Source organism: Scleropages formosus, unplaced genomic scaffold (assembly GCF_900964775.1).
Source record: "Scleropages formosus unplaced genomic scaffold, fSclFor1.1, whole genome shotgun sequence".
Classification (NCBI taxonomy): domain Eukaryota; kingdom Metazoa; phylum Chordata; class Actinopteri; order Osteoglossiformes; family Osteoglossidae; genus Scleropages; species Scleropages formosus.
In genome coordinates, this window is record NW_021641057.1 from 17,657 (window position 1) to 45,491 (window position 27,835).

The window sequence follows — 27,835 nt, forward strand, 5'->3', positions numbered from 1 at the left end:
TATAGATAAAACCCTCTTTTGAGCTCCGTTGTTGTAACGTGCTCTGAATCAATTACTGTTTCACCTATTTAGTGGAGAAACATTCAATGTTCATTATCAAACATGTCAAATAGCTGAAAAAAAAACTAACGTTGAATAACACATTATAACGTTGAATTGCATGTGTTCCCATATATCCTCCCCATTAAATATTAAATTTAACAAAAAGAACATAAGCCTGGAATTGTGTGTGTGTGTGTGTGTGTGTGTGTGTGTGCATATCACTAAGAACAACAACAGGAAAATTCAAAGGAGGCCTTTCTTCATAAGTCAGTAAGATGTCTCGATATTGGCAATGTATTGCGAAGTTTACAGAGAGTAAAAAATAGTGAAACTGGAGCACTACCATTTAAAACTGTTTGAACTGATGGTTAGTATCCCAAACATTATGACAAAAGACTAATAGTGTGAACTAGTCAAATGTCTTATTGCAATAACCCTGTTATAATTTTACTTAACTCTACAGTGTACTCCATTCAACTCCATTGTAAGTAGTGTATCTAGCAGCGTAAGTCACCTTGGTGAATAATGTGTGTGGGCTGGTAACACTACATCGAATTTGTTGGAAGTCGCTTTGGAGAAAAGCATCTGCTAAATAAATAAATTTAAATGTACTTTTGAGGTAAGCATTTTTCTAATCCTAGGCTATTTTTCATCTTTGGGCTGAGAAGGTGGCAAGGTAGTGCCCTGAGTAAGGCTGGTGCGTCACAGTTCCTGAGACAGGTTCGAACCCTATGCCCAAACGTCCATCCATTTCACTGGCATTTGATATCGCTGATTTTAGAACTCAGAAAGTACTTATCACCTGTAGGCCTAACAAGTCTATACTCAGGATTCCTACTTCACAATAATGAAATATGTTGCTTTTAAGTCTTATCTTTTTGTCTTTATTAGATACTTTTTGACCTTGTTGTAGACTGTATTCAGACTCATATGAAAGAAGTCCTGTTTTTCTACTCTAAGCAGCCTGGTAAAGGACAAAGATAAAGAACACCTGTGCAGCAACAATGAAGTACTTACTATGAAATAAATTTGTTTAACATAAAGGATACTTGTATAGAAATAACCATCTCACTTTTCTAATTGGAGTGCTACCTTTCAGAACCAAAGAGGTTGGACAGCGACGCCAATGATCGTTGTAACGACGAACGTTTTCCAAATGAAGGCACTCACAGTCAATGAGTGATTAGCGACATTCCTGAGAAATGTTCGTGAAATGTTCTTCCGTCGTGATGATTTCATCTCAAATTATTATGTGTGCAGAATCGCGAGCTCCGTCTTTATTTTGAGAAACGCCCGACGGGTCTTCTGTTGCGGATCAAGGCGTGTTGCAGCACTGTGATGGAACCAGTCCAGTGTCATAAAAAGCACAAGTGAATGTCATCACATACAAAGGAACGCTGCATCGTTTATTCATTGCACAACATAACAACATTTAAGCCTGGTCCTGTGACAAAAGAGAGTCGGCGTGCGCACTGCCGGTGGTAAGGAGAGGTCAAGCTGCGCTTGCCGAAGCAGAACTTCACTTCATTCACAGCTGTGCACATTTGCAGTATAGCAGGACACAGGTGCGTCCTACTGTTACACAGATGTGTCCAGGATCGCCTTCCCGGACCATTAAGACCACACAGAAGCGGGCAGGTAATACGCAGCCATCAGCCCCGTATGAAACACAAAGACAGTAACACAAAGCCCGACACTGGAAGCGCCGTGAAAACGCTGCAATGATTCGTTTACGAGCGAAGCATGTTAATGGTTTCAGTTATTTCACCGAAACCCTGTGAATAGTGTGGCAAACCGGGATCTTGCAGCGATCTGATAGCAGGGCCACTTTTTCGTTCTGTGTGAACCGCATATAATAATTACCCAGAAGGAACTTGTTCATAACTGGAAGAATGTCTCTGATAAAACAATTGCCAGCAATTGGAGTCATGATCTCGCTTCGTGTTCACTGGGCTTTTAAGCCACGCTTTACATAGATTCCTTACAGAAACAAATAACTAGTTCCAACAGAGCATCTACTGAACGAATAGCGTTTTAGGGCGTTTGAAAGCAGGTTTTATTATTCGGATGAGAATTTTTTTGTCGTGCGATTTAACTTGACAACGGGAGGCGTACAACAGAGGAAGGAACGAGAGAGGAAGCGAGAAAGCGAGATTAATAGCGGGGAACACCGGTGGCGAGCTGATATCGCCCACTGATCTGCATCGCTTCATTATCTTCTCTCCGAATCCGAACTCGGAGGTTATCCATCAGCGCCGTCGCCAGCTCCACTGGGCTTCCAACGCGTTACTTTGAGTCAGGGGCTCAACAGAACAGTCTCTTACGAATGAATCCCCTCCACAGCACACGCGAAATAGCCCGAGACACACCGCTCCTTTCTTCACCGTATTGCTGTGGGGTGGTGGTTAGCGAAAGATCAGACCGCACGTTCACGCACAGTCTCACTGGAGTCAAAGTCTCACTATAATGGATTTAGCGGCTATCGGAGCAGAGATTGTAATACATTTCAAAATCTGTTTAGCCTCTCCGCGCCACTGTATGTGACACAAAAGGATCTCACGGTGCGGTAAATACGTAAATATACGAAACGTACCAGGCAGACAGAGAAAACGGTCGACAAGCAGTGACAAAACGGGACACATTCCGAATTGGAATTCAATGCGTAAAGTGTGACGTAGCGAACGTGGGAAACCAAGGAAGCCACTCCGGTACCAGTGGTTTTTATGAATGAAGCGCAGGATTCGAGAAAAGCCAAAGGATGGAGGGCATTTTCCGCATCGTGAATATCATGAAACAGTGCCCTTAGAAAATGTTAACATTTCCAAATGCCGGACTCCGACATGGCCGAAACTGTATAATGAATGATGCACATCTGAACGGAGAAAGAAGGTTGTGTAAACAGATGCCATTGATTGTCAATGTCGGTGTATGATGGCAGAGGCTGAATCAGAGCAATCGCCACTTTTCGTCGTGTATGATGAAATCGATATACGATTTTGCCAGTAGGTTTTAACAATCCTTCCTTTCAGTTATCTTAGGATTCTGGTCTGCTCGTTTTTAGAGAGGTGACGACGTCGCCAGTGAAAAGCCAAAGTAATTTTCATAAACATTTGATCTGCGTGACACACATGAAAGAAAGGGTGGTTCTCAGTAATATTCCGTTTCCTGCGAGGCATATTCGGGAAAGACAAAGCCTTTGCAGTTGGCTGCGAAATTGAAAGCGTTTTCGGGAGGTCCTCGGGGCACGAGATGCCCTCGGCGAACGCAGACCCGCACCTTTCGCCGTGTGTGGGCGCGAGACTCAGACCATTAACCGCGAGCCGAGGCGGCAAAATATGGGAGATGGAACTAGTAGTGTCCAACGCTTCTCCGTATGTTAAAGCAATATTGTTCAAAAAGTATGCCTGTACCTGCCTATCATTAGCCTGCCCTTTCAGTAAATGCTTATTTTTATTTCGTGTCACACTCTTCAAATAACTTTTTACTTTATTCATGTGCTAAACGTATAGGATATGAAGAAATCTAAACACGCTACTCATTTTTCATATCCGTTTTCTAACCTGCTTTGGCATCATTGTTGCCGTCAGTAGTACTGCTGGTATTAAGTGTAGTAGTAAAAGCTGAAACTCAAAATAATGCATTACAAATTACTAATGTACTTTCCACATTTTTGCAAATTATATAACAGTAATCTCGAGCTAAAACGCCCTTTGGTATTTTAGCTTATTTTAACTCTGTAGTGCATTTTCAAGCATTATCAGTTTAAAAGTGTTCGGGCCGGAATGGAGGAGGTGAGTCACACAGTGGTAATGAAAGCGGAGGAAGGGTCAGATCCGTTGGAATTCTGAGTGGTAGTCAAGAATGCTACGCCGTTATATCAGAATCTGGCCTCTGTAGCAGCCCGTTAACCGTCGCAACCCATGCAACAATCCAGCCACACATTCACACACACTCAAGCAAACATAACGCACATACACGCAGAAATTTTCAAACTAGTGCTGCGTTTTAAGCGCACCTCAGTATCAAATCCTACGCCTAAAGTCAAAAGGGACCTAAAGCAATGACCGACTGCATATAAATGTTATTAGCCGTTGCAACTTATGTGCATTGTGCATCGTGAAAAATCAATTATTTTTGTAAAGAATTGTTCAAAAGGTCAGCTTGAATAATTACGCAATATCAGTAGTGTTGAAATTTAGTTGACTCACGGAGCACATATCTAATAATTCTTTCTTTCTTTAAATAGGCATATTTCGTACATTCAGCTGCCAGTGTCCTTTTAATTATAGTACAAGCGCAACCTCACAAAAGTGGCTGGCATTTCTAGTTAAACTGACAATTAATGTACTACTGGATTTATTGACTTGATCAAGTTAATCATGGATTAATTTAAAGCTTATAGTAGTAGTTTAATTTTTGTTTTCACTTTAGAGGATAACTGCATCCCGGCTTCAGAGAATACAATAAGTGAAAGTCCGTTTTCATCTTCCTAACGACGTATGCATGCAGACGTCAGTGTAACGGTGACATGACAAATAAGCTCTATTAAAAAAGAATTTCAATTCTGACAAAAATACTGACAGTGTTTACTGCACTGTATACTAGCTGAGACTTCTTTTGGATTGTTCTAATAAAAGAAACCCTAATAAAATCTGATAATCCGTTTGTATGGGAAATGAAAGATGGTTTACTGGTTCAATGAAGTGATTTAATAGTGGCATACTGGGTACCTACAACAAGAGAATAAATAAACTGCCAAGGCTGTGCATTCCATTTTACACTCCACGTGCCATGTTTTCTCACATTACCATTTCAGATGGTATGATTTGTATCCCTTGCACACATTTACCTGTGTGTGTGTCTCTGATCAGCGAAAGACCTCGAGGCTCGAGACGACATGAAGCAAATATGCGCATTAGACACAATGTCAGCAACAGAAAACGAATCTGACAGGAGGGGTTGGTGTTGCTTGTGTGTTGGGTGCGCGGCTACAGAGTTAGAGACAGCGCAAACAAAGAGCAGAAAATTGAAGTAGCCCAGGAAATTGAGCGGAAATTGAGCAGCGAGGCTGAACTGCATGCGTCATGGCCGTTCCAGTGGACCGGCGCCCCTCAAAGTGTCGATTAGAGGCACCCTTGTAGCTTAATGATCGATAGGGCGAAGAGGAGAGCGGAGGCTGTGCGGACATTTTCGTTTATTGGCATTCAGGGGTGCGGTTATAAATTCTACTAATGCCCCCAGTTATCTCTGCCACGTATGCAGTATATTTCGATAATGAATGTCATGGTTCGATTATAATTTGGTTATGGACCCGAGAGAGAAACAGAGGGTACCAGCAAGATTAAACGGCTACTTTAAAAACATCTGCTATCTCGCTATATTCCCCCTCCCTTTCATTCCTTCAATGAAAAAAGTATTTCATTCATCCTGTTTCCGTTCATTCATCAGGGCACTGCAGCGTAGCGAAGACTAGGAGTTCGTTTCTGACACGAAAATTCTTATCAATGGAGCGGCTGACGTCAATGAGGAACGCTAATGTCGGGTCACGTGGGCGAGCGGCGCGTATATAACCGTCGGAGTGGAGCTGGCCGTGGTTCTGAAAATATCTGCGAGGCGCAGCGCGAACGAAGCCGCTTTTTTGACGTTGTGAGTGATACCCAAACATGCGATCACATGTTATATTTGGCACTAAAGGCAATACTGTCGGTTGTTAATAAACAATAGAGAATCGCGGGGGAAACCAAATGCAACTTGTAGTAAACTTTCTCGCAAGGAAAGAAGAAGGGAAACAGAAACTTTAAAAGAATATACACCTTTCCGTCGGAATTCCAGGTAAGTGAAGACTTCCAGGTATTCTCACTAATTTGTCTCAATCGCACTGACAGAAGTAAAGTTTTGTAAGAACAAATTACTTATATGGAGTTCAAGCCTGTACAGTTTGAAATGTTTATGGTATTACTCGGACTCATCCTTTCCTCAAGCACGTTGCTAATGAACCTTGGCGAATATGGACGATGGAAATATGGAAGAGGGTGATGAGTACATTTATGCTCAGTTAGATGGTGAATGAAGGAGTAAAACAGAAAATGAAGCCAATAAACAGGACGGTTTGGGACCGTTCTTCAACTATTAGTTTAATGAGGTGCAGAAAGAAATATCTCAATGATATCCGTGGTGACGTTCATACAGGTGCTGCTGTTTAAAAAACAGATACAAAGAACTGTTGCTCCAAAAAAAAATCAGCGAGATGATGCAGATAGAACGTATATCTTGATATATTTAGCAACTTCTACGCTTTACAATAGACATGAAACGGCGTTATTTCCTGAGTTGCTCCATTACTACCAACGTTGATAGAAAAACATCAACACCGAAACAGTCGTTGTTAAATGATAACAGATGAAAGATGAAACAAACACTGGAGCTGAATTTACGGCAAGAACGTTGTGTTAAGTCGAAGGACATGATGGCACCACGGAAGCATGGTGGTAAAGAATCTCACTGGTTTCTCAGTATGTACGGTGATCTTCTGGCAAAAAAAAACTGGGAAGGCAGTTAAACGTTGGATTTATAGCTATATTAAAGGTCAAAGGGGGAGCGTTATCATTGAAACAATGAAACAAAGTAAAGCTCTTTAGTCTCGTTCAGTTCGGTTCCTAATCGATTTATAACCGGGGGACTGACGTAGGGAACAGCTGTCATGTCAACGGTATATCTAGAATTTTAGATTTAGAATTTTCAAAAATTCCTCGAGAGATTAGATATATTCCCAGGTCAAAATATTCAGTAGGTACATTGAATATATTTGCGAGAAGCTCCACGAACGCTTGTCTAATGCGAGTTCTCTTTTCCGAAGTCCACGCTCAAGTCGGACCAGACCTCTCTTCGTTGGTTGTATATTATCAAAGCCTTTCTTTTGGGGGAAAATAATATGATAAAATTTTAACTCTGCTTACGTTTTTCTGTGGCTCATGTTGTATCTATACAGTGTTTCTGATTAAATCGTATCAATTTTATGGTCTTTATAATTTCTGCAACTAGTAAGTTTGAAAACAAAAAATAATAAACCTAACTGCTAGGTTCGTAGCCGTTTAAATTATATTTGACTACAATCAGCTTGATATTTAATAGAAGAAAAAGATATTATTCTGTAATTTTCTGGCAGAATGGTTCCATTAAGGATTGCTTCACCATGATTATTAGAATGCCAGCAACACCGGACTTCTTGAACAGAACATATCGTCTTCCATGGCTGGCATAAACAAATGTAGCAACGATTTTTTTTTCTGAAAATTTAACAAAGGAATTCCATCAAGAGGCTATAAATCATGCTTGCCTCTTGCCAAACTTGTGTCTACAGATTGTCTCACTCAGTGAGAATTCTGCTCCACACAATACAGAAGTATGATGAATTTGAGAATTACTCAGACAAGATGCAAGAATGCTCCAATGAACATATAACCAGTTACATGTTAACTGCTGGTCTCTTTGGAAATGCAACTGCTATATCATTCTATGTGTGTTTGTGTGTTTCTGTCAGGTGCGTCAGCTCCACCCCCTCTCCCCACTCTTCACTTTGATTGGTCATGACCCTGTCCCAGCATACCTCTAGTGCTCCGATCCTACTGCTCATCTTGTACAGTGTCATTCAACGCCTCACTGTCGGCATCCCCGTGGTTGGGGACAAGAACAGCAATGCAGCAGGTCCCTCAGATGCAACCCTGTCATGGCCAGCACAAGCAGAGGCAGGGGATTGGTGGAAAAAGGGGGTAAACCTTGGCCAGGTACCCCAGGAGAAGGTTTTCGAAAATGTGGACCCAAGGACCATTGCTGTCGCTCTTCTTGAGTCCCTCATCAAGCCAGGAGAGCAGATGGGGAATGGGAAAATTGGAGGAGAGAAGACCACACTAGGAGGATTATGGAACACTGGTGACCATGCTTTATCAGGCCCAGCTACTGATGCCTCTTATCAAGGGTATAAGCAACCTGAGGGGGAGGGACAGGTGGTAGAGAACAGGGCAGTGGCAGAAGGAACAGAACTGCAGAAGGAGCAAGAGCTAGGACCAACCAGTGGTCAAATTGAGGACGGTCAGGAAGAGGCAGTGGGTGAGCAGAAGCTGGACAATGGATTGCAGCAAGATATGGAGGAAAAGGGGATGGTGAGAAGCCTGCAAACCTTTCTAGAAAAGCTACAGAGACATGCCAGAGATGACAAGGAGGCAGGAGATGTTTCACTCAATCGAGAAGTTCGGGGTTACTTTCCAAATATAGATCTGGGCCTACAGGACAATGAGATACTTCCCCCATTAAAGGGCTACAAGCTGTACAACCAGCAGCTGGCCCAGGCAGGGAAAAAGCTGAAGTGGCAGGAGGAGAAAACCAGGAAGACCCAACCAGTGTTTAGTGACACAAATTTCATGCGTGACTTTGAGGAGGGAGAGGATGATGCAGATGATGATGAAGAAGAGTTCCTGACACGTGAAGAAGAGGAAGCTAGGGCTCGTGCAGAGCAAGAAGAGGTTAGGAGACAGGCAGCTGAGGCCCAGAGGGCTCGTGCTGAAGAGGAGAGGCTGGCAGACATTGCATCAGACCATGTGCTGCAGTACATGGTGAAGAAACAGGCAGCAGGGTATGCCAACAAGAGGAGGAAGGCTGCCCTGGCAAGCAATGCTGTGGAAGACAAACGGTCAGAAGAGGAAGAAGATGATGATGATGATATTGACCCTCAAACTATTGATAAGCTGATTGAGATTTCCAGCAAGCTACATCTGCCAGCTGATGATGTGGTTGACATCATCAGTGACGTGGAGGAGAAGAAGAAGAGAAAAGATGCACCACAGAATTTCCCTCGCTACCGTCCACTGGTTCCTCCACCAGTACCAGCATCTCACTACTCTTCCCCTATCAGGTCACACCCCCTCATCAGACCATATGGAAAGTGGTTCAAGAGCAAAGCTAAGACTAAGTCATGGAAGCCAGATTTCTGGTCCAAGCCTCAGAAGCAATTGTTGGCTTACCCTTCTTACCAATTCTACCAGAAGCCTTACCGCGCCTATTACCCCATCTACTTCCAACCACCCAAGCCAAAACCTCGTTATTATGCCAAGTCAAGACTATCCTTTGGTGAATTGCTGGAGAACTCCATGGATCAGGACTTTGACATCCCAAAACGCAGGTACCAACCCTGGAACCAGCTACGGTTCAGAAAACGCCCTGCCCACCCACAGAGCCCTTACATCTCCAACTACATTCTCCCCCATCCTCGGACATACCAAGCTCGTCCTATTGCTAAGCCACGGTCAACATCATATATGCACCCTTCTCCTTACTATTCTATGGTTGGCCAGGATGACAGCTACTATGACCTGACAGGGGCACAGCAGGACAGTGATGAGGAGCTGGAAAACTTTATTGAGAAGGTATACCTGAAACGCAGATTGTTTCAGTAAAAATGGATCTAGGCAAAACTGAAGGGCAGAAGATAAGATGAAGGACAGAGAGAAGCAAAGACAACTGTGGAAAGATTGCATTTGTTTTTTCCACTTTGTTGTGTTGTATTCAGAAATGGGAAGCCTTATTTATTTATTTACATTCTCTTTTCTTGTTCACTGGTCTCCATCTTGATTTAGGTGCCTCTAATGTGGGTTTGGTCTTGAATGAGTGGAGTTACATTTTAAAAGAAAAACATGCCGATGCAAGAAACACAGCTTGTTAATTTTATTTTCATTGTTTGCCATATATGCTGTACCTAACATCAAACCTTTATCCTGCCTTCACCCTGACACACACACACACACACACACACACACACACACACACACACACACACGCAAGCAGAGCAAGCTAGCCTGTGGCAAAACCTGTAATATTAATACCAATTTGCACTGAGGAAAAAAAACAATAGAAATCCAGTTAAAGGAGATTAAAGTCCTATATGCAGTCCCTTACTGAAGTATTTTTCTGTGCCAGGTAATTAACTATTGCTTTATAATCTAAGAAACACCTCTTGTTTGTTTCTGTGTCAGGTATGTACAGGTATTTTTTAATGATCAATTTCTTTTTTAATCAGCTTCCTTTTTTTCATGAAGTGGTGCACATTCATACATTCCAATGGCTAAAAGGAATCTAAACTTTATAAATGCAAGCTGTGTCAACAGAGTTCTATTGCCTTATCCTCCCCTATCAAAAGTCGTATTGCAGAAGACAGTGAAACATCAGACCTCAGGTACAAGGATGTGTTCTCACCACGTCCTTTGTATTTTGGAGATGTGTACTGCAATTTGTGCGCCTTCTTCATAAAACTGTTTTCTGGCTGCCTTGTAGAGGTTCCTCCTCATAGCAAGGCTTTGAAAAGCTCAGTGAACTTAGTTTGGACCAGTCAAGAAAGTTTTGATCTACAGTGAGCCAGAGGTGTGTTAGGGTATTGACTTTGCTGGCCTTCTCTTTGTCCCTGTCTTCCCCGTAATGATCCTGCTCTCCCACTTGTCCCACTGCCTCCTTCACCATTTGAGCTCCTCTCATTTCTCTCTCTGAAGAAGTGCTTTTCTCTCTATATCCACAATCCCAAAACTACCACAATTTTTGGATTAAAAATGAAAAAGAAATAATGCTCATTTCAATCAGCAGTTGCAAAGACAGAATTATTTACTAAAAACACTTTCTTGGATAAACTATTCTGTGGCTTCAAAGGACATACTGAGGTATAGAGTATGCATGTTCCTCATGTGTTTATTAATTTGTTTCCCGGCCATCAAAACATCTTGGATTAAGACACACAAATAGTGTGACAAATGTCTCCACCCCCTCTGCTCTGTTTAACTACAAGGAGCCCAGACAGGTTCTGAAATTTCCACTTAAACAAGTGAAAGGTAACATGAAAGGTGAACTGGAGAAGGAACTTTTCAACTAAAAATGGAGAAAGGGGGGAAGAAATGGGAGGGAGAGGACTGAGGAGACAAAGGAATTGAGAGAGGGGTTGGAGAAGAGGGACGAGAGGGATGAGAGATGAAAGAATGGAAGGAGAAGCAGAAAAAAAGATTGCACGTTTGTGTGTACTTGCATCTCTAAAAAACAAAAAAAAGGGAAAACATTTTACTTCTTTGAATAAATTGTTATCATTAAAAAAAGTAAAAAAAAAAAATGAAGATGACTAGTGTACACAAGTAAACTGTTCAGTCTTGTAAAAGGAAACTTCGTCCTTGATGTCACTTCCAGATTGTGCATTGTACAGTACTAAATAAACATGCGTCTGCAGTGTGTAAATAAAAGCATGTTGATTACTAGTTTTGCTAAAAGAGAAAACAAATAAAAGCAACTATTTTATTAAAATTCAGTTTTTAATGCCTTTTTGGAAAGAAGTACATTACAGTTATCTACGAAATGCAGCCCTTGTTTTGGCTCGTCGGCAAAAGGCAAGAAACTGTCGAAACCAGAAAAGTCTGATCACTGCAGAGAGCACTCCCACTCAGTGATGTCTTGTGTGTGTTGGCCATTACAATATTCCAGCTCCAGGAAAAGCTAATAGGCTACTGCTGACTCCTTCAGGACTTAATTAAATATTTAGACCTGAGAATCTTTGTAGAGAGACTTCTACCACACCATAAGTCACATCCACATACATATAAATTGCTCTTTGACATTTTCTTTTATATTGTGGCTAATAGGTCTGGTATTATCAACTCACAAACTCATGAAACAATGCAAGGTTAAACAGCACATAATCAGTTTCCCTGAGGAAAGAGGGACACCAGACTAGTCTGCCTTGCAGCTATTGTCTTTCATTTGGAGGCATCCCCAGTGGGCTGTCTCAATTCTGATTGGGCTGTGGTTTGAAAGCCATAAAAACTGGGGATAAATTCAATCTGTGAAGGGCGTAGCATCAGCACATCCTTTTGTGATGCTTTTATAGCATGTATTCCGAGACACATTCATTCATATCAGCGGCCTGAGACATATACACTCATTCATTTGTACAATAGGTTCATTCATATTTGCGCATGATCACATAGATTAATAAATATCCACATACAAAATCTCACACAGGCACACACAATCACAAAATACAAAGAGATTTACAGAAACTACGTCAATGTCTCATGAGCACAAATTTCAATTCAACAGAATTTTTTGTACCCACACATCCAAGCAACACATTCAAGACAGCACAAGTCACAATTGAAGAGGATGGTGGGGGGGGGGGGGGGGCAATTCTGGATAACAAAAAACCTGCAGTGTGTGAACAAAAGATACACTGAAACATGTGCTGTGGGGGGGGTCACCAGTAAACCATATTGTCAGGCCTGACAACCACCAGGAGGAGAAGACAGGTAGATTTTGATAAGTCGCCATCAATGAGTCACATAGTAGAAGGGTGAGTCATCCACGTTCAGGCACTGCTGTGGAAACTCGCCATGAACAGGCAAAGCAAGAAAGGGCCATCTCAAACTTATAACTGAAATGTCTCCATCTACAACATGCCAGTACTTGGCCGATTCCTCCGCACAGCTCCTCGCCCAAGCAGTGGGACCCTCAAGATTGCATTATTGTGATGCCCTCATCGCTAAACGCCGAGAATGCAGCTGCTCAGCTATTCTACAATTATCCAGTGCCCTGTCACTCCTGATCATCCTTCAATGGGTTTTCATTGCAGCTCACAAGGCCCTAGTGGTGGCCTAAGAGCGATTAGGGAATAGTGCTCAATGTACCTGCAGAATAAAGTTCAATGATAGGCCACTTAAGTACCTGGTCTCTCATTCCTCTGCCCTCATTCCACAGTGGTTGACTGACCTCTGTTCCAAACTAAAACCCAGCAAATCACTCCGTCTCCCAAAATGAGACAGAAAACCCACCTCTTTAGATTCTCTGCAAACAGTATCTGAGACAGGAAGCCTGACACCAGTCTATGTCAAGTCACTGAGAAGCGTTTTTGAGCTCTCCTTTCTGATTATGGCTCATGTCTGTTGTAAAATTAGTTCACAGCTGAATATGTTCCATTATTCTCCGGTTAGTTACAGCAATACATCATCCTGTATGTACAGGCTTCTCTTACATAATGAGCATAATGTGTTCCTGAAAGCTTAATTATTGTAAAACAAAACTGAATTTTCATTACATCAGAAAAATGTCTTCCCGGGCCACAGATTAACCCATTTTTTAGAAATTAAACATAAATTCCTGCTTTACCTATTAAACATGCAGAAAATCTAATTCGAAAGTCCACAATATTAAAACACAGGTAATTCTTGTAATTATTAACAATGCTCATAGCCCCTCTCTTCTGAGCTATTTGCCAAGTATTATTTGTGTTAAATTAATAGTACAAGAAATCACAAAAAAATCATGTGTAATAATATTACCTTTCACTTTAACTTTGTATCCTGGTCAGGGTCATGGTGGTTCAGAGCCTATCCTAGAATCACTGGGCACTAGGCTAGGATGGGGATGCCCTGGATGTGACAGTTCACCACAAGGTAGCCACACACAAACACATTACACGAAATTCAGCATTTCAGTTCACCTGAACTGCACATCTTTGGACTGTGGAAGGAAACTCATGGAGACGGGGAGACCATGCAAGCTCCACACAGACTGAGCTAGTTTCAAACCTCTGCCTGGAGACCCCAGGCACTTTTGAGGTAGCTGCATCATTCACTGTGCCGCCGTGCTGCATGTGTTACATCACTTCAAGTTTTGACCTGATAGAATAGGCTATCCCTTGCCTTTTTGACTTTTCAAACTTTTTACAATGTTCTTTAAAATGTTTAAGATTCATTTTGATTGACAGGTTTACTTTATGACAAGTTTCCAAGAGATTCTTGCCAAAAAAAAAAACAAAATCATTGCTGAGATGCACAGGAGAACCCTCACTTAAGAAAGATGGAGGTTTTTTTTTTTCACCTTTTGTGGTACTTGGCATTATTGAACCCTGAACTGAAATTTTCATTCTCTATCTCATGCAAGTTGACACAATCAAATTTTATAGTACAACTTACATGTACTTGTATGGTCAAGTCCTCAATATAATTTCTTCCCAAAATTTTAAGGCCAGTTCAGACAAGCTTTTTTTTTTTATGTAAATGCTTTTCAGGATTCTTCTTACATTTTACAACTTGCTCACTAAAAATGTTAGAAAAACCTCCTGAGCCACTGAGGAATGGAGTCCATGGATGCTGCAGTTCCCTTCATTGCATTTCCATAATAAGACATGAACGATCACACATGCATGCACAAACACAACTGCTGAATGATTAGTTCTCATACCAAAACAGGATTAGACATGTGCAAATAACAGAAAAAGAAAAGCATTTACAATCTGTGCTAACTAAACACAACATTACAACACATACACAGAAGTCTTCACAGAGTTTCATATAAATGACCACAACCAAACAACAGGATTATATGCAGAGACATATCCCCGTACCCAGACCAGTATACTGACGCACAAACTGAGATAAACTCACTGCAACAATTTTACTGATAATGGAACAGGCAGATAATCACACTGACTCAACTGCAGCATCAATGACGAAACCCGCAGTGCTCACCCACATGCACAAACTGGCTCACCACAATTCACAACCACCCCTAAAGTCACAGTTATAAAATACCACAAAAACTGTAAGATGGTTAGGGTTTTCATTTGGTCTATTTATTAAAAAAATTACACTTTCACATAATTCCCTTTAGTATCCGTACAATTCTACAGCAAATTGACATGCCCCATCATTACCCAAACCCTTTTAATACATAAGTGTGACAGAAAATGTACTGGCTGTGAGACCAACAAAGTGTTATTGAGTATTTCTCTTCAATAGCCAAACAATACTTTCAAAACTAATATTTTTAAAAATTAAAATTTAAAAATGATTCAGGTTGTTTTAGTTTTTTGGTCTTTCCCTAATGATGGTATGGTGTCACACACCAACAAAGCAAACTTTTTGGACAGCATAGGATTAGAAATATAACGTAGCAAAGGAATACCCCAGCCTTTGCCCCCTGTAAGGTAAAAGGTTAAATTCTTGAATGAGGTTCTGGATTCATCTTTCAGCACAAAGGCAACATTTGATTTATGATGCATTATGAATTGTATTTCAAAAATTATTTAAACATTAGCTGTATAGTTAACTTAGTGCTTCATTGTATGATCATGTCTGGAGCCCAATTACACAATCTTTCGGAGAGATAGACTGATACCGTCTGGATGAAACCAACACAAATACTGGGCTTGATTTGAACAATGAAGCAAGTGATGGTCTTTTAAGATATATTAATGAATGTGTACCAGAATGCCCTGATTTGTTTGAACTTTCAGAATACATAATGACAAGTGATTTATCCAGAGGGGAGAAAGACATGGGCATTATGGGTTTGAGAAAAAATATATACAGTCTACATTCTGCTCCTCATATACAGTCGTAATCTGATTTTTTTTTTAAATGCAACAATCCACAAATGAATCCCTGGATATTGAAATAAAATACACTCAAACATCATTCATTTAATTTCGACAAAAATAAAACACCCCAAAACATAGTGGAAATACCCCACACCTCTTTTTTGCACATTGTTTTTTTTAACTGAATAACAGCTTCTTCATTACTGCCAATTTCACCCGCCTCCTTTGGATGGCATCCTCCCACAGTTGAAGCTCATCCCTCATGTCTTCAAATGACCTCTTCCTCTTACCCAAAATCCCAGAGCAAACGTTTAAGCCAGACCCATCTCCTCCAGAACACTCCTTGGAGATTCATCCTCCTATGATTGGGATGGTCAGTGAGAAAAAACTTTACCAAATCAGATCATTACAAGCAACAAAGTTAATCTTACATTTCCATGCTCATAAAGAAAACAAACTAATAATTCCAAAAAAAAAAAAAAAAAAGAATCCACACATCTCCTGGATTCTGGCCTTCTAACACTGAGTTTTTTCAAGCATCAGGTCCAAGATAATTAACAACTCAGTTGGTCCGTACTGTCATCTATGCTGTCCACTGTTCCCCAGCCCCAGACATCTGGCCTGGCACAATAAACTGAGACCACATTGAAAGTTCCACCAAGCAGCTGTCTGACAAAGACTATGAAATGCACTGCAATATGTGAAGCCATGGACCTAGGTTCTCAGCTTACTCCTGGCACTCTACAGCCTGGCTTGTATACTTCTGTTTTCAATTTCTGTTCTGCAACACTGTGTGTTAATTTTCTTATTAATTTATTTAAATGCGACATATAGCCCTCATATTCCTCAAATTAGACCATGCACACTGCCATGATGTTTACTTTATGAAATCATAATTTTGCCATTACCCTATTGGCCCAGTGAAAGCACAACGCTTTGACTAATTTCTGCATTTATTTATAAGCAGAATAGAAAAAGTTGAAAGTAAAATATGACATGAAAATTCATTGTTCTTAACTCCTTTCCAGATGTAGAATTTAAAAAAACCTTGGATGTAAAATGGAAAAGAAGCTTTATATGCAGATTATACTGTATAAGGTTATATGCAGGCCTATATTTGCAACTGGAAAAACAAACATTATTCAAAAAAAGCTTTGCGGACACATGCTATTAAAAAAGGACACAGAAAAAAGGAAAATGTGCAATTAAAAAAAAAAGTGGATATATGCAATTCAAAAATGCTTTCCGGATAACGCTCAATTAAAAAAATAATATTGCTATTCATTCTAGGGGGGGTGTGGTGGCGCAGCGGGTTTGGCCAGGTCCTGCTCTCCGGTGGGTCTGGGGTTCAAGTCCTGCTTGAGGTGCCTTGTGACAAACTGGCGTCCCGTCCTGGGTGTGTCCCATCGTCCTCCAGCCTTATGTCCTCTGTTGCTGGGTTAGGCTCCAGCTCGCCACGACCCCATTTGGGACAAGTGGCTTCAGGCAATGTGTGTGTGTGTGTGTTCGTTCATTCTATTTTAATACATTACACTAATTTTTTTTTATGACATTAGGCATCAATTTGGTTGATTTTGGGTTGAACTTTGTATGCATGTTAAGACAAACGAATTTTTCTCCAAACGAATGAGGGGAATAAGCAAATTCTTTATCCAGTTCAGTTCATTCATCACTTCAGTCTTTAGAAACGAATCAGGACCACTTAATGTGGGAAATGTCTACACAAATTTAAAAACAGCAAAGAAGTGAAAATTAGCTACATCATAGCTACCTCCTGCAACAGGTCTGCTTGCTCAATGGCCTTAAGAACACTCTTCTTGGAGGTGTCCTGGATCTCACCACCCATGAGGAACTCATCTAAAATAAAGTACGCTTTCTCAAAATTGAAGATAATGTCCAACTCACACACCTGGAGGACAAGGAAGCCAAACAGAAAGGTAAGAGGAATATATGAAGAGAAAAGGAGGAAGGTAAGAAGAAAAATGCATTAATGCTACACAAATCATCTTTGTGCCCAATAATCTACTAGAAAACCATTTACCATAGTGCAAGAGACATTTGAATGTCACTGATCCCCATTTAAAGGTTGCAACATGTTTTCAACATTGAAGGCAAGCTATTTGCTCTTCTATAGACACTTAAATCTAACTTAAAAAAGTCTTATGTTGGACACTTCTGTAGAAAAGATGAAGTCAGATGATTGATGAGAGCATAAATTCATGTCAGACATATTTTTAAAGGCAGTATTTCTGCAAGCAGTCCTTGCTATAATTTCCTTCCAAGTATTCTTCCACCTGTTGCCCTGCTCAAGTCAGTTCCACATAAAAATGTTATAGGTCAGAATAAAATTAGCTGGATGGAGAGAGCAATGTGAAACTCATTTGCTGGGGTTAAAAGAACAGAGATAGGGTAGTTAGGGAGGGTAATGGTGGGGAGTTATGGGACTGACCAACTCCTGGCTCTGCATGGAGAGCTGACAGGACAGGAGAGTGGCAGAGAGAACGAGGAGCAGGGAGGACTGCAAGCCGGTGACTCACGCTGCCAAAGTACTTATCCAGCAGCTCCACAAAGCGGTGGATGACCTCAAGGGTAACGAGCTCATTGTCTTGCTCCTCCACCGCACAGCAGAAATACAGGCTTGCATACCTGGAGAAAGGAGGGGGGTTAGTGCTCTGAACAGAGACACATTCACACACAATCTCGCTTAAAGTGATCAAGGAAGAGTTTACTTGGGGGACAACTGAGATAGTCAGTACAGTAGTGTTTAGAACCTGTAATCAAAGGACCCATATTTGAATCTCTGCTTCTGCTGTAATACCCTAGAGAAAGGCACTAACCCTGAATTATACCTGCAAAAATTATCCCGCTGTAGAAATAAGTAAATACAGTACACTCCACAATTACTGGAATCTTCTGTAAAGATGAGGAACAAGGTCTTTAAAAATATCCTATCAACTTCAATTTTCAAGTTTATTGTCATAGGTACCAGTACTATGCACAAGTATCATGAAATTCTTCTTGAATCTCCATGGACTATGAACAAAAACAACAGAAATACTGCACAAAACAGTAACAATGACAATGAGTAATGCTAATAAACAATAACAATAAATAACGGTAACAATAATAACAATAAATACCACTAGACAGGCAGAGAACTCTGAACATGAGAATGCTTAAAGTGACAGTGTAATTTACCAATGTTCTTGGGTGGAGCAGTCCAACTCTAGCTACTAAAGGTGGCACATTGGTGAGTGTTGTATACTCTTACAGCAGTGGGGTAAAAGCTGTTCCTGTACCTAGCAGTGCGGGTTCGAATAGACCTGAGCCGCTTTGCAGATGTAGGGAAGAGAAGAGTGCCCATGCGGGGTGACTATGGTCTCTCATGATGCGTATCATCTTTCTGAAGCAGCGTGTGGTGTAGGTGTCCTGGACTGCTGGTAGCTGTGTGCCGATGATTCCCTGAGCTGTTCTGACCACCCTCTGTATGGCTTTCTTGTCCTGTGGAGCAGCTGCCACACCAGGACGTAACACCCTGTGAGGACGGACTCCACAGCACACCTATAGAAAGTGGTGAGGACTGTAGTGGACATCCTGGCTTTCTTCAGACACCTGAGGAAGTGGAGATGTTGATGGGCCTTTTTGATGGCTGATGCTGTGTGCTCAGTCCATGTGAGTTTGGCAGTGAGGGTGACCCCTAGGAATCTGAAGCTGTTGACCCTTTCTACAGTGTCCCCTCCTATACAGATGGGTGTATGAGCCATATTCTGTTTCCTGAAGTCAATCACCAAAGCTCCTTAGTTTTACTGACATTGAGAGACAGGTTGCTGTCCTGGCACCACTCTGCCAGGAGCCTCACCTCCTCTCTGTAGGCCATCTCATCATTGTTGGTAATCAGACCCACAATGGTGGTATCATCAGCAAACTTTACGATGGTGTTGGAGCTATGCCTGGCTACACAGTCATGTGTGAATAAGGAATACAGCACCTGTCTTCCATTTACATATGAGGAATTAAATTTTTACTTTAAGAAAATCTTAATTAAAAAAATCAGTTGCACAACAATATTCTTTTTTATATTTTACTTTTTTAAACACATGAATCTTTATTAACTCAAGAGGACACCCATGACTTCCTGTTTCACTGGGGTGAAACACCCATGGATCACAGCTCAACATGGGATGGATCAGGGTATATGAGGAGGCACGGTGACACAGCAAGTAGTGCTGCTGTCTCACAGCACCTGGGTAGTGCGAGAGAACGTGGGCTCGATCCCCACTTAGTCTGTGTGGAGTTTGCATGTTCTCCCTGTGTCTGCATGGGTTTCCTCCCACAGTCCAAAGACATGCTGTTCAGGTTCCCCCATAGTGTGCGAGTGTCACAGAGTGTGTGTGTTTCATTGATGTATGGATGAGTGACCCATTGTAAGTAGTGTATCTAGCAGTGTAAGTCACCACAGTAAGGTGTGTGGGTTAGTAACACTACATAGTATCCATTGTAAGTCATTTTGGAGAAAAGCATCTGCTAAGTGAATAAATGTATATATTCCAGTCAGTTTCTTTCCACTTATACTGATAAGGTCTGCAGTGATAGGACACAGCAAATAAAACAAAATCTTCCTGACCCCAGCCACAGTCTCCAGCTTCTCTTGGAGATCCCCCGTGTCCCCCAGGCCAGCTGAAGAATGTAATCGGTCCAATCTGTCTTAGGTCTGCCACGGGGCCTCTTCCCATTGGGACATATCCAGTCTAACTCCAGTGAGAGCCACCCGGTGGGCAATATAATGACCGTGCCAAACCACCTCAACTAAGTCCTCAAGACCCACAGGAGCAGTGACTCTACTCAGGGGCTCTTCTGGATCACTGAATTTCTAACCCTGCCATTGAGACTGAACCCAACGACCTTGTGGAGAAATCATATTTCAGCTGCTTGTATCTTTGATCTAGGGGGGTGCGGTGGCACAGTGGGTTGAACCAGGTCCTGCTTTCCAGTGGGTCTGGGGTTCGAGTCCCGCTTGGGGTGCCTTGCGACGGACTGGCGTCCCATCCTGGGTGTGTCCCCTCCCCCTCCGGCCCTATGCCCTGTGTTACCGGGTAGGGTCCAGTTCCCCACGACCCCATGTGGGACAAGCGGTTCTGAAAATGTGTGTGTGTATCTTTGATCTCGTCCTTTTGGTCATTACTCAAAACTGCTGACCATAGGTGTGGATGGGGATATATAATTCTGCAATCCTCAAACCACAAATGTTAGTGCTTGGAGTTTGCTAAACGTCAGTGGAATTTTGATTTGAACTGGATTCTGTGGGGTGGCGCGGTGGGCTTGGCCAGGTCCTGCTCTCTGGCAGGTCTGGGGTTCGAATCCTGCTTGGGATGTCTTGCAATGGACTGGCGTCCCATCCTGGGTGTGTCCCCTCCTCCAGCCTTCTGCCCTGTGTTACCGGGTTAGGGTCCGGTTCGCTGTGACCCTGCTTGGGAAAAGCAGTTTCAGCGTGCGTGTGTGTGTGCGTGTGTGTGTGTGTGTGTGTGTGTGTGTGTGTGTGTGTATGGATTCTATGGTGAGATAACACAAATAGAGCTTTTCAGCATTAAATACCAGATGTGGGTTTTGCATAAAAAGAGGCATGGTTATGCAGAACAGAATGTAACCCCCCTCCCCGAAGTATGGCCATGAATTTGTCATGCTGTTGGGCTTTTTTTTTTTAAACCTCCAAAGAACCTGGGAACCTTGTTAGGATACATAGTACCATCAGGAGATTTTACAACAAGCCAGAGGATAACACTGGGCTGTCGTTGGACAATGGTGCAAGACATACCTCCAAATCTACAGAATCTTGTTAAATGAGAACACAACCAAGTTTTTGCAGTAGCCATCCCAGGTCCCTGATCTGATCCCACTGAAAATCTGTGGAGTGAGCTGAAGAAAATAGTTCACAAACAAAGACCAAGAACTCCAAAGGATCTGGAGAGATTTTGATCAGAGGCATGGTTTCAAATCCATTGCTTGCTATGTATTCTCCCACCTCGCCAACATTATAGGAGAAAACTCAGTTCTGTTATCTTCGCAAATGGAGGGTGCAGAAAGTACAAAATGCAGGTGTCTGTTAATTTTTTTCTCCTCTGAGCAATGGTACCACAAGAAAACAATATGTGCTACAGTTAATAAGTTGTAAGACCGGCTGCTGTGAGACAATGCTGTGTTTACTGTAGAGCTATTGCTCATCTTTACCAAGGCTGCCAATCATTCTGCAGTACACTGTAGCTGAAAATAACTTAGCATACAAATGCAAGTTGCCTTGAAAAGAGACGTGAGCTAAATAATACATTTATAGCTATGAGTCTGTTAAAGCTTACTAATTCCTGTGTACATAGAAATGTACTAAGTGTGTAACTACAAATGTATAGTGAGAGCAAATAATACTTAATGGAATATGTACTTTTTTATAATGAGTATTTGTCACTATTAACTTGTTAAGATTATGTTTTTAATCAAAGTAATGTAGAGTATTTCAACCCCTTACACCAGTGGGCATTTTAGAAATTCATGGTGAGGATATTGTTCAAAGGTACTGTAAAAGTAGAGGGGACTGAGGCATGAATTTAAAGCTTTCAGCATACAAGCCCTTGGCCTTATACCACCACTATGCTAAAAACTCCTCTTTTAGAGAATGTGTACAGTAATCCAACACTGCAATTCTAAGAAGTATGATGAACTGATTTAAACAAAAAACTTAATATTCAATACTTGAATAATATGTGCGCTGATAATTACAAGAGAACATGACAAGGCATTTCAATGTTTATAGGTTGTAGGGCTTGGAACCTATTGTTGTTGAGCTTTTTTGCAAGTATAAGGACCACCATAAACTACAGATATGCCACTGAATGTTTAATAATAAAAAATCCAAGTAATTGAAAATGCACTAGATAAACCACTTACTTAAGGAAGGCTTTTTACATGGTCAAATTGAATACCTGAAAACTAAGGTATAACAAAGTTGTTCATGCAAACTCCTACCTGATGTCCATAAGACATTTCTTGCAAGTGCAGGGTAAGAACTCCTATACTGGGTGAACAGTGTCTGCCATGACAGGGTAAAGTACACACCACAGGTTTGTGCTGTTTGTACTCATAAGGTGTGAACCTTATAACCAACGAAGGTTTACCAAGTTTACGGAATCTGTACTACCTCTTGTAGACAATCTTGAGGTCCCTCCACTCTAGGAAGCTGCACATCTTGGGCTTGCGTGCCAGCACCACCTGCATCAACTCACGCACCATCTTCTTTCTGTCCCGCTCTGCGGCTGCTGTGTACCATTTCTGTAGCCGTAGTTTGCCCTGCCGGCTGAACAGCAGCATGAAGCGCATCTGGAACATCCAGGCACAAGCATCAAAAATTACCACCGTAACAGTGGCACAACATCAAAGAGATCATTTGGAGGTCACGCCCACACCCCCATTCATCTTAAAAATATAGCTTTGACAGTGATGATTCGCGGCAGACAAAGAAACCGAAAAAGACTCACATAGCAATTATTATTTATAAATAAGAGAAAGGATGGATTCCACAATAAAATAGCAAAAAGAATTGTCTGTTTTTCCTTTTTGGGAAAAAAAAAGTGTTAAAGTAGCTTAAAGCAATTGAAAAGTTTATTTTAAAAAAAAAAAAAGTGGTGGAACTGAGCAAATAAAGTCATATATGTCAAGTAGGTAACTAAGCCATGCATTAAAAATATACTTTTCCCCATTGGTCTGCCCCATTTTTAACCAGGTTGCATACTTTGCTAGCTCACCATCTCATTCTACCACACTACTAGCAGCCTGCCTCCCTGGACCCTTCAATCCTAACTCTCCAAATTGTGCTTATGAAGCTCATTTGTGGAGTTTTCCAAGACCCTCATGTTTTTTTCTGCCTACACAATGTGGAAACTGCATACCCATGCTCCCAGTTGCTGTCTGGCACACTACAGTCTCACTTCTATGTTCATGTGCTGTTTATATCTTGTTATCCCTATTATGCTTTAACTTTCTCATTATTTACTTATTTAAATATGACCATATAGTCTCCATCTTCCTCAAGTCAGTCCAAGCACACAATCGCATGAGTTTATGGAAAAACATTTTTTCAAACTTTATATATAATGTTGATAGTTATCCATCCTATTTTAATATGTCATGCAATTTTTCCTTATGACATCATCTACAGTGATTTTGAGGTGACCTTGACATGCACTCGGAATTAAATTTTCCCGTATAATGAAATAACAGAATAATAGATGCTTACATTGAGTCTGTTAGGAAGCTTACAGTTGCAGAGTAAATCAACGCAACAGTATTTATTTTAATCATACTTCCGGTTGCAGTCTTATCTTGATTCCCTCCCAAAGGGGGAGGAGGAGGAAGAAGGGGGGGAGTGTGACCAGAAATATGCCAGTGAACTGAATTCAGATTACTTTAACATAAGCTTATCAATGTTTCATGCCTGACAAATCATAAACCAGAAACTTCTTCAATGTTGGAAAAAGATTTCGCTCAGTTTTCTGATGTTTTATTGTCAAGAACAAAAATTCATACATGTAAAGTTTAAAAATTACATCCACTCTAACAAAAAATGAAGCACCACCTAAAGATCAACATTGTGAAAATAAGATATGCATTCAGACATTTTGATTTGAGTACTTAATGGAGTCTACATGGTACACACCTCTTTACATTGTGGTTTTCTTAATAAATGAGTATAATGTTTTTCGCTTTCTCCAAACTGCTACACGCACAAGAACAAACCGCAAATTGACTAAATTTGAAGCACATGAGAAAGGGGGGGTAGAACTGGGATCCAATCTTTGATTGTTATATTGGCTTTACAGAGTAGCTGGTTTCCTAAGTAAAAATTTTAACTGTGGTGAAAGGCTGAAGGAAAAACAGCAGCCAGACCAACACCACTGAGGCACAAAAACCTTATGGGTTCTGGCACCAAACATGCATCTCTTTTCTAAAACCCATGATAAAAGCCACTGTACATAATTAAACATCCTTTGGGGAAGTAAAATTGACAGTGTAACGAGCAAAAACGCTGAACAAGCTTGTTGTATGAAAAAAGGATGTACTTTAAGTCGCTGTAGTAACTTTTCTCTGTGTGGGACCCTGTTATATGAAGGTAAAAGGCATATATATAGCCATAATGAAAATATTTAAACAAGTACACATTCAAGTTGTATTTATTGTGAGAATGAAAAGTTCTTAAACCCCCAAACAGTAATGTACCAGACATACATTAAATTACAAAAGACCATTTGTTCAGAGGTCACCATTTGAGGAAGAACCTCCGATCAATTTTCTCCTATTAGAACCAAGTGACATAATTTCAGCTCCAGTTGTAACATCCCCAGAATGGCAGCAATTCTGGCTTCTGGGGGAGGAACCCTAGTAAGAACAGCATTTCAGTTTTAAGAAAAATACTGAAAATTTCTTTAAAAGTTAATCAAGTAGCAGCAATTACCTTCAGACCCCTAAAAACAGTGATAAAAAGGAGAGAGAGGGAGTTTTGGGAATATCTGTACACTAGCTGCCCATGTTACAAACATTCAAGTGAAACATTTTCAAAGATAGGAACATTTTTTCCCAGATAATTTATTTTTAATTGCATTTTCTTCACATACATTTTCTAAAAATTGTTTTTTGCAGAACAAAAATTACCTGTGTTGTGAGTACAAATTCTTGGGCAGTAAAAATGCAACAGAGTATTGTGGAGGAGTTCTCAACTTTCTTTGACAGTATTTATAGCTAATGTCTGGAATTTGAGAGTGCTGGTGGATTTCTAATTTATTTGTGTACAGAACCTAACCAGCAAAATAAACTGAAGGACATCTATGAATTAGTGGTAAAGAAGCCTTCGGATTTATGAACAAATCAACATATGAACAGAGTTTCAGTCCCAATTGTGTTTGTAAGTTAAGGAACCAGTGTACATCGGCACTGATGTGAAGAAATACTGTATCAGTCTTCACACTGGAGGTTTCACAGTGTTAAAGTTAAGATAAACATCCACAAATACAAGTCACATATAACTAAGCTTTATTTTAAGATATGTTAAATGGGTAAAGTGCAGGTTTCACAGCTTCTAAAGTCTTTATGGTTGCACCTCTACTACATGGTTTTCTATGTATTACAAAACATTGTGTAATTTTTAACAGTATGGACAAAACCACATTCAGGATATCACTTTCAAAGGGAACATGCTTTCCCAGCAACACCTAAAGTAATACACAGGAACACAATGGCACACTTCCACATCTGCAAGGACTCTTGGCGAGCGCACATTCACAGTCTACCATCTCTCGTCAAACGAGAAAAGCACTTGTGCTACAGCTAGGCCATCAACATTACTTACGGCCACAAGCTTGATTCTTCATGTGTTTCCAGGCTGTCTATGTTCTCTCTGACACCGTGAGGGAGACAGCAGAACACAAAACACTGGACCGCAACTCACTCTCTACATGTGGGCGAGAGGTTCACTAACACCGATAAATTTTTAAATAACTGCTGACAATTTAAAAAGATTTGGACTACATTTCAGGGGTACTAACAATGGTCTTAATCATTTGTCTGGAATATTTCACAACTACTGCATGTTTAATATGCAAGATCAACTCACTGAGGCTGCAAAAGCAAGAATCCTACATGTACCACTACTACTTTTCCACTACTGTTCAGTTTTACACTGTGCGTTTCCAGCTCCAGGAGAACCCAGGTTTGGCTGTTTTACCTCCAAGTGCTCCGGCGTTTGGTGGTATGACTGGAGCAGAGATGTCACAACAGAATGCCTTCCCCGACATCAACCCTCACCATTTTACCTGGTCTTGGGTGCATCACTGACCGACCAGCAGCTGTGGTTAGGGTTAAGGTTATGCTCAGATGAAACTGGGGGAGACTAAACACAAAATATAACTTCCACAGGGTTTAAACCTGTGTGGAAAACATTATGTCATTACCCAGAAATAAAGGCTGATTTAGTCTCACATTCATTTTTTGAACTAAAAATAAGTCTCCTAAGTTTGTCGGTTGACTACACTCCCAATAGTTATGATTCTCACTGTATGCTAACAAGCTTATGAAAGCTTTTAAACCTCTTTTAGTGCATGTTTTAACTCGCTTCACTGCTTCAACTCCGTGCAGTGTGTCGTTGCTATGGTTCACTTTCGGCCCTGTTACGTAGATCCTACGTCATGCACTGGAACAGTCGGAAACGCGCAACTTACCGTAGGTACTGTAGTATGTGCAACCCGGACATTCAACGTACTTTCAAACAACCTTATGCAATTAAGCTTTTCATGGGTCCATGTGTTCAATTCACTTTGAACCCTTTGTTTTTCTAGGATTAATATTTTAAAACCACAAGCAGCAAAAATATCGTTAACAGTAGACCGAAATTTACAACGTAAGACTAGCTGACTCAGCTGTTGTATGTATCTAAATAAATCTTTGCTTGACCGAATAATAGCGCAGCATAGCTGGCTGGGATTTGCTACGTTTGCAACCTTAACATCTAATTAATAAGTGTTTTCAGGTGGGTTAGTAAAATTTAAGTTTTTCCAATGGGACGGTTCCATACATGACGTCAGCTTAACACAGTCACTGATGGGCATGGTGCTCGCAATTTCTTCCACTGAATGAATATACAGTACCTGACTCTGGGCGTGACAAAAAAGAGCCTTAGCTAGGCTAGGTGACCGTAGCTAGCCAAGGTAGCTGCTTACTAGTAGTATGATACTGTTCGTTGCCACCACCCAGCTCGTTTCTTCTAGAAGCGAAGAACTACTTATTTTGCATGCCATCATGTTACTTAAATTATACTACACCAGTCTGCCGGTAGTTGTTGGTCAAATGGTATTTACACGAGAGTAGCGTGTTTCTCGACCACGACAGAGTGTGACTGAGTCGCACAGTAACTTACCATCTTGTAGCGTAGTAGTCCCTTTTTTCTACGTCTCTAGTCGCCTCTCTTTCCAATAACTGTTCTCTAAAGCTCAGTGACTTTCTAAGTATATATCCCTGTTTTGGAAACCGAAAGTTCTATCATTTCAAGTCAGCTAAGTGGTTCGGAACATCAAATTGCAAGCGAAAAGAGCGAAGGAAGACGTCACGGACCACCTGAACTTGCGCAGTAGCTCACGTCGCCGGAAATAGCCGAGCGTCGATCGGTGTTACTATGACAACCCGGCGCGCTTCCTTTTGTAAGGCAGCGGAGGCGTTCTTAGTATATCAAGTGAAAAACGTCCTTGCCGTTTATTTACATTTGATTCATTTAATAGATGCTTCTCTCTAACGCGAAATACAACTCTGAGAAAACAAAAGGACATTTCCCTAACAGACGAGATGATAATGCAGGCCGGCGATTTT

General features: G+C 41.1%; 2 protein-coding genes across 3 annotated transcripts; one reads left to right on the plus strand and one right to left on the minus strand.

Moving 5' to 3' along the window:
- The first annotated feature begins 5,662 nt into the window (after positions 1–5,662).
- Positions 5,663–9,512, plus strand: LOC108934285 (uncharacterized). The gene is made up of 2 exons (XM_018751873.1): positions 5,663–5,874; positions 7,583–9,512. Exon 2 carries the CDS (start codon positions 7,629–7,631, stop codon positions 9,489–9,491), a length of 1,863 nt encoding a protein of 620 aa, XP_018607389.1. The 5' UTR covers positions 5,663–5,874; positions 7,583–7,628; the 3' UTR covers positions 9,492–9,512.
- Positions 9,513–14,654: 5,142 nt separating this feature from the next.
- Positions 14,655–27,600, minus strand: LOC108934406 (adaptor related protein complex 1 subunit sigma 1). 2 transcript variants are annotated; one of them, XM_018752173.2, is made up of 5 exons: positions 27,390–27,600; positions 22,626–22,804; positions 17,977–18,085; positions 17,211–17,296; positions 14,655–15,798 (listed from the first exon to the last, which is right to left on the minus strand). In XM_018752173.2, the coding sequence occupies exons 1-5, from the start codon at positions 27,390–27,392 to the stop codon at positions 15,726–15,728; spliced, it is 450 nt and encodes a 149-aa protein (XP_018607689.1). In that variant the 5' UTR covers positions 27,393–27,600; the 3' UTR covers positions 14,655–15,725. The 2 variants fall into 2 exon arrangements, with proteins under 2 accessions (XP_018607689.1, XP_018607688.1); XM_018752172.2 differs by having other exon boundaries at positions 17,211–17,348.
- Between the last annotated feature and the right edge of the window lie 235 nt (positions 27,601–27,835).

Coding starts and splice junctions, on each gene's coding strand:
- LOC108934285 (XM_018751873.1), top strand. CDS start 7,629: ATGACCCTGTCCCAGCATACCTCTAGTGCTCCGATCCTACTGCTCATC.
- LOC108934406 (XM_018752172.2), bottom strand. Junction 17,349..17,976: donor TGGATAAGTACTTTGGCAGC/GTGAGTCACCGG, acceptor CTTGTCCTCCAG/GTGTGTGAGTTGGACATTAT. Junction 15,799..17,210: donor AAGCAGACCTGTTGCAGGAG/GTAGCTATGATG, acceptor TCCCAATCATAG/GAGGATGAATCTCCAAGGAG.